The sequence below is a fragment of the Astyanax mexicanus genome, chromosome 3 (assembly GCF_023375975.1).
Source record: "Astyanax mexicanus isolate ESR-SI-001 chromosome 3, AstMex3_surface, whole genome shotgun sequence".
Lineage (NCBI taxonomy): Eukaryota > Metazoa > Chordata > Actinopteri > Characiformes > Acestrorhamphidae > Astyanax > Astyanax mexicanus.
Window position 1 is genome coordinate 1,367,184 of NC_064410.1, and position 12,255 is coordinate 1,379,438.

At 39.4% G+C, this 12,255-nt stretch overlaps 1 protein-coding gene across 1 annotated transcript; it reads right to left on the reverse strand.

Moving 5' to 3' along the window:
- Positions 1-918: 918 nt before the first annotated feature.
- Positions 919-10,619, reverse strand: sall3b (spalt-like transcription factor 3b). Its single transcript, XM_007229211.4, has 4 exons — positions 10,457-10,619; positions 3,449-6,505; positions 2,999-3,357; positions 919-2,023 (listed from the first exon to the last, which is right to left on the reverse strand). Exons 1-4 carry the CDS (start codon positions 10,527-10,529, stop codon positions 1,628-1,630), a joined length of 3,885 nt encoding a protein of 1,294 aa, XP_007229273.3. The 5' UTR covers positions 10,530-10,619; the 3' UTR covers positions 919-1,627.
- Positions 10,620-12,255: the final 1,636 nt, after the last annotated feature.

Below are 12,255 nucleotides of genomic sequence, written 5' to 3' on the forward strand. Positions count from 1 at the left end.
AAATAGTTCCATTGCTGCTCTGTTTGTAGCTGCGCTGTTTGGCTTGTAAGTGCTGCACCGTTGCTAGGTTACCTTTATGTGGCGGAGTAATACAGTAACACATGGAGAGCTTTGGTTACAGTGCATTACCGGCTGATATCGTCACTCATAGAACACCTCTCAGCCAATCACAGGTTCGGAACTAATTGTGGTATAACTGTAATAATTACTGACAGTAACCCGAGACATTGTAAAATATCATCCCTGTGTACAAATGTGTACAAATATCAGTGTTCTTAGATATTGTTAAGCGAACTTACTGGTTGGAAAGTTGCCAACATCGGTAATACTTCAGGACACTGTAGGTTCTTCTTTCTAGGGATCTATTTCTACTTAATTAGATATGAGGCTTAGTCAAGTAGCTGCATATGTTTGTTATATGTTTGCTGATGTCTGGAACAATTACAGAGGATCCTACAGAGTAATCCCATATGAATATATTTGAGTGTCTTCATTTGATTGCTTCCCAACAGTGCAAATAGGGAATATATGTACAGCTCTGTACAAAAATGAAGAGAGCACTTCAGTTTCTGAATCAGTTTCTCTGATTTTGCTATTTATAGGTTTATGTTTGAGTAAAATGAACATTGTTGTTTTATTCTATAAACTACAGACAACATTTCTCCCAAATTCCAAATAAAAATACTGTTATTTTGGGCAAAAGAGATGCAGAGCTTTAAGAGGTCAAAGAATGCAAAGAAAACAAGTTCATATTCATTAAGTTTTAAAAGGTTAGAATTCAATATTTGGTGGAATAATCCTGGTTGGCTTTTAATCACAGTATTTTTTTATGCATCTTGGCATCATGTTCTCCTCCACCAGTCTTACACACTGATTTTGGATAACTTTATACCAAGTTCAGTTTGGTGGTTTGATGGTTTGTGATCATCCATCTTCCTCTTGATTATATTCCAGAGCTTTTCAATTTGGTAAAATCAAAGAAAATCATCATTTTTAAGTGCTCTCTTATACTTTTCCAAAGCTGTATATACATTTAACGTGTTTTTTTTGTTTGTTTTGTTTTTTAATTGCTTAACAAAAACCCATTTCTTCCCCCTGAACAGCGCCTCCACTTTATTGTCGTAAAATCACATAGAATAGCTTCACGTTTCGGACATAATGAACACAATGAGCACTTTCAGTACTCCAGTTTTCCAGTGGTAAACAGAACAAAAAACATCCTGATTTTCTTCCGCATAAAAAAATCTACTACCTTCCCTAAAATTGCATGGAATACAAATTTCATATCAAAGGTACTGCTTTTGTATTATAAGTGGTATTATAGTCTGTGTTGGTGCTTTTAGCTCGGTTGTCTGATTTCCCTTATGATTTTTGACTTTTGACTCTTATGGGAAGTCCAATTAATCGAGTCTCTCGTTTCTCAAGAAAAGGTGTTGTAACTAACCTGACCGTAGAAAAAGGAAAAAGGAAAAGGGAAACAGGAAACGGGACACTGATCTTCCTACAATTCTAAACAGTGGATAAAAACATCAGTTCAAAGTAAGGACATACTGTCTTTAGAGTCTTTAGAGCTTTATTGTCCGTGTATATCTTTGCATATGAGAATATTTTCATCCTGTCTTTATAGTTAATTGATTCTAATCTCTTTATTGTCATCAATCAACATGGAAAAGTGCCGTCCAGTCCCGAGGTCTACGCTGGTTTTTCCCAGGGTCATGATTGGTGAGCTGTTGCCCGTGCTGGACTTGTCCATGGCCATGGTCATGGCGGGAAGCTGAGGTACCCCACCGTTCTGAATGACCGAAATTTCATTGTTCTTCATGGCTAAACCGCTGCTAATGGCCGCGGCGTATCGACTCCAGAAGTTCTGATCCACGTTCATGGCCCGAGCTGCTAGATCCTTCTGAAATACTTGGTTGAATTTTAGAGCTTCGCCACCCAGAAGAGCCAGAGGGTTTTCCACAGACAGCCGTCGTCCTCTGCGGGCAGGAGTGTTATTCCACATGTGGGTACCCATGTGTACCTAGAACATAAGACAAGAAAGTGAGTTCTGAGACATTGTAAAACAGATTAAAGAAGTAAAAGTAGTCCTATAGAAAAAATAAAGAGAGAGCACTTCAGTTTCTGAATCAGTTTCTCTGATTTTGCTATTTATAGGTTTATGTTTGAGTAAAATGAACAGTGTTGTTTTATTTTATAAACTACAGACAACATTTCTCCCAAATTACAAATAAAAATATTCTCATTTAGAGCATTTATTTACAGAAAATGAGAAATGGCTGAAATAACAAAAAATATTTGGTGGAATAACCCTGGTTGGTTTTTAACTACATTTTTTTTTTTTTGCATCTTGCCACCGTGTTCTCCTCCACCAGTCTTACACACTGCTTTTGGATAACTTTATGCTGCTTTACTCCTGGTGCAAAAATTCAAGCAGTTCAGTTTGGTGGTTTGATGGCTTGTGATCATCCATCTTCAAAATCAAAGAAACTCCTCATTTTTAGTGGTCTTGTTGTTTTTGTTTTTTGTAAGAAACCATAGAAAAAAAACACTTTTGGTTTGTTAAAAAAAAACATAAGACATGATTTAAGCTCCCTATTATACCACAAAAGTTGTGTAATATCACTTAAAGAATTATTTGTAGCATGTTTATTTTTGCCACACAAAAACCTTCCGAAAATGTACAAAGAAAAAGAATTATTTTTTTAAAAACCTTCTGAACTTTCAAGAAAACACAGCATTTAGTTTTAGAGTATTTTTATGGGTTCATTCATTATGAAATTTGGACACAATATAAAATGCCAGAAAAGGTTTTTTTTTTTGCAAAACTCTATATATGTATTTTTAAATGCACACTTATCATACATATTTAGACAGGTTTTTTTTTTTTAGATATTTTAACTATCATTTAACATTTGTGTTCCATGTCTAAGCCATGCATTTCCCTCATCATCACCCCCTGGAAATGAATTTTAGAGAAAAAAGAACATTAACACACCTTGAGGTTGCCTTTTGTTGTGAAAGCTCGTCCACAGATGGAACAAGCGAAAGGTTTTTCACCAGTGTGAGTGCGCTCGTGGATCTGCAGGGCACTTGCTGAGGAGAAGTTCTTCCCGCATGCATTACAGTTGTGCTGTTTAGGGGTCCGTCGAGGCGGTGGAGTCCCGAGCAGTGAAGTCATGCCTGGGATCATTGCTTCAGAAGGGGATGGTGAAGACTGAATGGATCCAACAAATGAAGGAAAGGAACCTTCTTTTATTAGGTATGGCCTATTTAAACCTTCCATCTCCAGTTTGACAGAGGCACGTTGATGTTGTATATGGTTGATGTCCAATTCTGGAGACCTCTGGGTTGTTCCTGAGAAAGCAGAGAGTAAAGTTAAGCATAGAGGAACAAGCGTTTTCATATTTTTTAAACAGCATAATGATTGAAAATGAAGATTTCTTACCATGCTCTTTGCTAAAACAGTGCACATTGTAGGCGAACTCTTTCTTGACTGATGACTTGATCTGATCGAGGATTGTTCCATTCATCCCATTTGAGCTTGGGTTATCTAACAATTCACATTTAATTGAAGCAGCCTTCTCGTGGTTGTGTGAAATGATGTTGAGGGAAACTGCACCATCGGGATGACCCTCAGGTTGACATTTTGTTGGGGTAAGAGGTCTATTAATGAAGCTTTCTGACTCAGGCATGAGAGGACTCAGATTCTCAAAATCTCCAATGGAAGAAGCACCGCTAACTGGATTATCGCTGTCCAGAAGGCCACTCGTTACCAACTTGTGTCCAGTTAAAAGGCCAGCTCTTGATTCGCCAGCTGAAGTTTTGAATTCGGTTAGAGCAGGAGGTAGTGGCGAAAGTGGCGACGAACTCTCTGAAAAAGAGATAAGGGGGTTTTCATCATTTTCCCCATTTTCCATAAAGTCCCCGTCACCTTCACATGAAAAATCATCAAGCCCATCATCCTCATCCTCATTCCTGTGGTCAAAACTCTTCTCATCAAAGGGCAGATCAGCTTCCTTTTCCCGTATAGCGTCTGTTGCCAGAGTTTGGAGGTTGTTGGGAATCTGGCCGCCCATGTGCATGCGGATGTGCTGCTGCAAAACAACAGCGTTGGTGAACTTTTTCTGGCAGATCGGACAGGAGTGTTGAACCTGAAGAGGAGGCTTTGCACGGTGGACACCAAAGTGAGTCTTCAGGTTGCCCTTCGTGGTGAAAGCTCGGCCGCAAACCTTGCATTTGAAAGGCCTCTCCCCAGTGTGGATGCGATAGTGCATCTTCAGCGCACTTTGACAGCTGAGCACTCGGTGGCAGATCACGCACTGATTGGGGTCCATCATCTTTTTGTCGATGTTCTCCACAAGCTGCTGGAGCTTCGATGTCTCCGATGTCTGCATGGAGTCGAGGGCTGGGAATGGAAACCTGCTTTTAATTTGATCCCTGTTCAGAGGAGGAGAAGAAGAAGAAGAGGACTTCATCGCTGAGGTTACCAAGTCCGTGGACTCTGGTGTGTTTTCTCTTGTGAGTATTCCTGTAGACATAGATACTGGAGTAGTGCTGTGTAGTGCTGGAGTTATATTAACAGTATTTGCAGTATTTGCAGTGTTTGAGTGTTGCAAATGTTCCACATCTCTGGTTGCACAGTTTGTGGGTAAGTGAAATTCTTCTGCTTTTAAATTTGAATTTGGTGTCGTTCTTTCTTCCAGGTTAAGCTGGGGAGATGCCGTTAGTTTAAGAATGCTTGGTAAGTTGTCAGGCTGCAAAGGCAGTTCAGGACCAGCAGCATTTGGAGATTCGGAGAAATGCGCACTTTCATTGCGGGTTGATAAGGGCCTTTGTGGAGAACTTCCTGAGAGAGCTTTGCTAAAAGAATCGTTAAAGTTTTCCACACTTGCTACTGCTGGTGCCAACTGTAGGCCTACTGTAGCAGGTAGCGTTGGTAGAACAGGTTTGCTGTCTAACCATGTAGACCCGGCTTTCTCCGGAGCGAACGACATACCGTAGGGAATGCCCGAGCTGGTCGGAATATTATCAAGATATTCTGGCACTGGGTACGGGTTCATCTGAACATGAGGGTATTTGTCCTTGTGCCTTTGGAAGTGAACTTTCAGATTTCCCTTGGTGGAGAAGCGATTTCCACATATGTTGCATTTAAAGGGCCTCTCACCTGTGTGAGATCGCAGGTGGATCTGTAAGGCACTGTCGCTGCCAAACACCTTGGCACAGAACCTACATTTGTGCTTGAAGAAAGGGTCCTCAGAACTGGGCTTGGTGTCAAATATAGAGGCGCTGGGCATTTTGCCCTTGCGTTGCTTTATCATAGCAGCAAGTGGGTCTAGTGCATTGGTGGTGGCTGCAATGCTGGCGAGTGGGTTGGGGAAGATGACTCCACTAGGAGGGCTTTGAGGTAGCAATGGAAGGTTGGCAGAGGGATTGAGTACGCTGCTCTGGCATACTGAGAGCGGGCCAGAAGAGCTCAGAGGTTGGATGTGACTACCATTCGAGAGAACACCATTACTGGAAGGCAGCAGTGAGGATGCCCCAGTGTAAGTGGACAGTGAAGAACTTGGGTTTGCTAAGGAAACTGGGGAACTGTTTTTTCCTTTTATACTATTAGTACTAGATTGTGCATCAAGTAGCTGTGAAGACAAAAAGGCTGGACCTTCAAGTATGGATGTCTGGGACAAAGATGCTTGACCATTCACAGCGGACGGCATGACTCCAGATAACGGAAGTACAGGAGGAGGAGGAGCCATGCTCTGGAAATGGTGGTGGAAAGTGGAGGAAACAGAGGGTGGACCTTTGGAGGCTGGTTTTAATGCCGCTTGCGTGGGGTGCCTATTCATCACGGCAACCTGACTGCGAATCTGCTCGATGAGCTGCAACTGGTGGACCTGCTGGCGCTGTAAAGCCATCAGCTGCTCCAGAATCATGGGTATTGCCACTGAGCTCACCTTACTTGTAGACCCATCGCCCTGGAAGTTCTGGGAAAACTGGGCAACTGCAACCCTGGTGCTATGGAGGATCTCCAAGGTTACGTTTGTGCTGGGAATGTCATAGTTGGTGGTGATTAAAGATGATGATGATGAAGTAGTGTGAGGAGGGGTGACGCTCTCACTGGAATCTGGTGGAACAGGGCTAGGGTTTGATGTTTTATCCACAGGTTCATTAGTATCCATAGGCTCGTCAGCTTCTGCCACATATTTCCCCTCAGGAACGCCAAGGGCTTCTTGTCCCTTTTCAGCGGAATCAAATTCCTGATCCACGCTCTCCATTTCGGCCGGGTCGCTCAAAAAGGATTCCGGAGGCGAGTCCTGAGGAGTGAGGAATTCTTCGTCTTCCTTCACGATCAGCACAGGGGGCTCCTCTGTACACTTCCTCTGGTGCTCCAGAAGCTCCGACCACTTGAAGAACTCGGCACAGCACTTCTCACAGACGTGAGTCTCCTCGCTGCCACTGCGGCTCTCGCTGCCGCTCTCGTCATCACCATCTCTTCTCGAGAGCACTGTGGAGAAGAAGAACGACAGAGAGAGAAAAAAGGAGCGTGAATGGAAATTCCAAGGCTGATAGATTCTTCAAGATAAACCCAATCAATTGTGCCACTTTACCAATTATCACAGACCCTCTCACGCTACGCTGTCATGCACCCAAGACCCAGCTGATAAGTTTCTCTGCACAATCCATCAATCCATTACATGACCCATTTATTGGAGCTTCCTGAAGCCTAATGAAATTCCATAGGAACTATTGATTTCCAATGTTTATAAACAATACAACGCTGCATTGTCAATCCAGAGCAAATTGAATCTTTGACTGACCAATCACAATCTTCCATTGTCATCAAACATTCTCATTTCCAGGAAAATCTGAAGAAGTATTTGATGTCTTCTTGACATTGTTATACTACACTATACTATACTATACTATACTATAACATGCACTTCTTTTGTGTGTAAGTTGAACAACCTTCAAAAACTTTTTGCCTTTTAAATTTGCTTATAAATCCTGCTTTTAGGAATGACTTTGTACTTCAGAGGAAACACACCTGACCCTGTAAAGACTAATATTATACTTTTACAGGCTACAATTATGAAAAGTCTTCCTTTTGAGTGCAAGAAAGTACTTACAGTATATCATACCTCTGTTTCTTAGTGTGTAACACAGTAGCTGAGTTAGATGATTACACTGTTCACAAAAAAAGCTTTCTCCCTAAAATGTTTAACCCAGTTTGTCTTTTTTTATGTGATTAAAATATGTTTAAAACTGACTTTTTAAATGTATTTTTTAATTACAGACGAAAATAGAAACGCTGGAAAATGGAAAATACTGTAAAATAATGTAGATAAACTCACAAAAACATTCAGAAGTTGCTTTGTTTAAATCTGCCATTCATAATTAATCATCAGCAGCCTACAAACTATTCAGAGGCAGATCGTCTTATTGCATGCTGAGATTTTTCAACTTGGCAACGTGCAAAAAAATATAAAACAAATAAAAATAAAGAAAGAAACGCTGTCTGCTGGCTCACAGGACATAACACTGTATGTATTTGCATTTGTTCAAATCATATGTGGTGCTTTTTTTTTTAGGTAAAAACACTCATATTGCTGAGGTAAATTAGAGTGTGTAGTTTGCTTTGGTGCCTAAAACTTTTGCACAGTACTGTATATATATATATATATATATATATATATATATATATATATATATATATATATATATATATATTTCTCTGATCTGATTTTGCAATTTATAGGTATATGTTTAAGTAAGATGCTGTTGTTTTATTTTATAAACTACAGACAATATTTCAATATATAAATATTGTAATTCAGAGCATTTATTTGCAAAAAAATTTAAATGGCTGAAATAACAAAGATCTTCTTCTTGATATTACCAAATTGAAAAACTCTGGAATATAATCAAGAGGAAGATGGATGATCACAATCCATCAAATCACCAAACTGAACTGCTTGAATTTGTGCACCAGGAGTAAAGCAGCATAAAGTTATCCAAAAGCAGTGTGTAAGACTGGTGGAGGAGAACATGATGCCAAGATGCATAAAAACTATTTCTGAAAACTTTATGAATATGAACTTGTTTTCTTTACATTATTTGAGGTCTGAAAGCTCTGCATCTTTTTTGTTATTTCAGATATTTCTCATTTCCTGTAAATAAATGCTCTAAATGACAATATTTTTATTTGTAATTTGGGAAAAATGTTGTCTGTAGTTTATAGAACAAAACAACAATGTTTAATTTACTCAAATATATAGGAGAGAAAGAAAGAGAAAGAGAGAGGGATTCTCTTAGGATGCATTGTGAGCTTTCCTCACTTCACGTGTGACAGCGTGGGTCACTGGCTCATCTCATTTCATTAAGCGCGTGGGTGGTCCGGCATAACTCTAACACAGAAAGGTGAGACCGGGCTGAAAGAATGCGCGAGCATCTCAAATGAAGCCCCCATTAGCGAATGAAGCGGACCAACAACCTGCCTGCCAACTTTTCTCCCAGCTTACTGTCTTACTGAGAGCTCTACCGTCCCGCAACAATCCAGCACAAATTATAACACACCAGATATCAAAAACAATATTTAAATAATTCGGATTTTTACAGAGATTCGCAAAGTTTGTAAGCATACCTTTATTTCCTTTTGCTGTTTTTCATAAATACATTTTTCATAGCTAAATGTTTTTTTCTTACTTATCCCAAATAAAAACAATTTTATTTATATATTTAACGTTACATTTAATAGAAACACACTTCCAAGCATTTAAACAAGTCAAAAATGATGGAAATATGGAAATAGAGAAGTAGCGGGCGTTAAAGGACTGTATACACAGACAGGATTAATTGTTTAAAAATGGTAAGATTTTAATTATGCTACTATGATAAAGACAACAACATAATAAAGTGGGGACAGTGGTAAGTGTCCAAAGTCCAAAGATGATTTTGTGGCATTTGTTGTGAGTATCTTAGTCATTGTACTATACGCTACTAAACTACTGTGATTCTCAGAAGTAAACTCTCTGAAGAAAAGACGTTTAAGAGTTTAAGTGTAACCTACAAACCTTTAAAAAAATAATACATATTAAATATGGTTGAATTTAATATGTTTTACACATTTAAAACAGTACAGTAAGTAAATTCGCAAGTTCACAATACTTCAAAAAGATAATATTTGCGCAATGTTTGCGCAGTAATGTCAATTTCGCTAACAGAATAAAACAATTAAACACGACATATACAAACACACACTCACATACACACACAAAAAGAGATCTACACCAGAAACCTCCGAACTACATTTACTTTTTTACTCAAGTACAAAAGCGGCTCATAAACCCGTAAATAAAAACTGGTTCAGCCTTTGCGGCGCTTTTAATTGTTTGAATAATTTAAATGCAAAAAAAAAAGACCAACAGTCTTGAGATCAGACTGATTGATTCAATTCATTCTGACTGATGTGAAGATCGTGGGTGGTGAGTTTCAAGCGTTTAACTAATTAGTTTAAGTATAAAACTCAATCTGAAGTTCAATCTAATTTTTTTTTCAATTAACAGCTTTTCTTATTTTAACCGATAAAAGCTAAAATGCTACAGAAAAAACACTACATGAAAAAATAAATCACTATTCATGATCTGAAAAAAAAAAACGTTACATTTAAAACGGTAAAAGTGATGAGCTTAAATCGTAGATTTACTGTTTTCCCAACAGTGATCAAAAAAGAAGAAGAAACATAAAAACGTTTTTAAAATAATACATAAAAACGCGATATAATATTTATCTGGAAGGTGGAAATAAACTTAATATAAATGTAAAATACGGTTCTACACAAATGTTTTTTTCCCAATTTGTATTTTTTTTTTTAGTTGAGTGTAACAAAAACTAAACAAAATACTATATCGTTTTCTCGGTATTGTTGTTATTATTTGTTAAAAGTATTTTTTTTTAAGATAATGCACACTTCTCGAACAAAACAAACCTAAACCTAACGGTGACACACATACACACCAAAACCAGGACCAACACACACGCACCAACACACACACACAAGGTCGACCCAAGCAAGTGATAAACAACAAAACTCTCGGCAGCACGCGAGGTGAATTATTTACCACTGTAACGTAAATCGAGTTCATATCGCTAAAACAAATCAACAAATAAAATAAAACAAGCGAGAAACGTTTGTTTTTTTTAACTGTTTTAAACTAAAATTCGCTAAATTAATCGACCCAGCATCCCCTGATCACCGAGAGGGACCTCTGTCCTCTGTCCATCTCTCCATCTTCTCTCCTTCTCTTCTTTTCTCTCCATCTTTTAAAGTTAAGAACTTTTTTTATGCGCAAAAAACTCGTTTTTATCCAAACCTCGCCCCTCTGAAACACCCCTTTAGCGCGCGCCCTTTAGCCCGCGCCCTGTGCCCTCGCGCTCCCCGGTTCTCCCCCATGTTTACCGTGCTCCGGTGCCTCTCCCTCCGCGGCCTGCGCGACGTGCTGCTGGGGTTTGGTCTGCTTGCGCCGGGACATCTCCTCCTCCTGCGCGCTGCGCGCGCGCTCCGCGGTGGGATAAGCGCGAGAGAGCCCTGCGTGCGCGCGGCTGCTCGGCGGCTCCGTGCTTACCCGTCTGCGCATGACGGAGCGAGCGCGGACAAGGGCCGCCTAAAGCGCGAGCGCGCGCTCGCACGGCCATTGGCTGCTGGCCAGCGGGCGCGCGGGGAGGAGGGGTGATATGGAAATGAAGCAGGGAGCCGGTAATCAGCCCAACGGGCCGCGCGGGACAGCGGCCACGGGCCGTCCGGAGAGCTGAGCATCAGGCGTGGGACACTCCGGGACAGTCCTCAATCTGCGGTTAATAATGATTTATGCCGCACATTAATCTTCCAGTAAATATATGTTTACTGATTTGGATAATACAGGTTCTTATATGTCAGGAAAGTTGTTATTTTGCGATATTAAGTCATTATTTTGAAATTCTGATTCATTATTTTGAGAGAATTTTAATTCCTCTCATCATTCCTAGGGTGATGTGGATCAGCAAGCCGTCTGTGAGCTGATGTATCAGAAATGTTTTATCGATTGTATTAAGTAATTGTTAAAGCCCTTCTTATTAATGCTCTTCTTGTCTTTGTATTCAATCAAATCCTCACTGCAATCCACCAAACCCTATGTGAAGCAGATCTAAATCTGAGTAGTAGATACAGTTACTCCAACACAACCACAATATTCTCTTTTTCTTTTTTCTATCCTTGACTTCAGAGAAAACAATAAATTATCAATTATCAAAGTCATTATTTTGAGATGCTAAGTCATTATTATGAGATGCTAAGTCATTATTATGAGATGCTAAGTCATTATTTTGAGATGCTAAGTCATTATTTTAAAATACCAAGTCTTAAAGTACTAAGTCGTTATTTTAAGATACTAAGTCATTATTTTGAGATACTAAGTCATTATTTTGAGGTACTAAGCAAATTTTTTGAGATACTAAGTCATATGTTTAAGATTTTAAGTAATTATTTTGAGATACTAAGTCATTATTTTGAGGTACTAAGCAAATGTTTTGAGATACCAAGTCATAATTTTGATATACCAAGTCATTTTTTTGAGAAACTTAATGTTGAGATACTAAGTCAATATCAATTCATGTGTTAGCAGTCACACTGTCCCAACAGTGCTAAACAATGGCATATAGGCCCTGAATGGGAGAACAACAAGAGATTCCTGAAGTGTCTAAACCTGAATTTAATAGAATATTGAAATATTGAGATACAGATTCATGATGAAGCTCAAATGTATCACTGTTATTGGATCATTTTTCATTTATACAATTGTTGTATCTTAATCAAACAGTCAAAAAAGCCTGTAAATCAGAATGGTGCCGCTCACGTTACAGCACACCTCGCAATATGGAAGCGTATTGATCGGCGTTGCGGCTCCTCTGCTGGCATCGGGAGATAAGAGGAGTCTTTGGTGCAATAGAATTCCGTTTGACCTATCCGTACGGCCAAATGATGGATAGCCAGTGGTGACCAAAGGCCTGGCTTATATCACGCAACATCCCCAACGATGCACTATTGATCCGCCTTAACTAGCTTTCCTCTCAAAAAATAAAATCACAAGTGCCTTATTTAACCCATCGTTTTCATTATTAATCACAAAAGAGATTGACCAAGATGATCTACCTCCGTTCCCGAGAGATGTCTCTCCGTCAGGTCAGGTCTTCTGTTATCTGCTGAACTGCTTTCTGAAATTG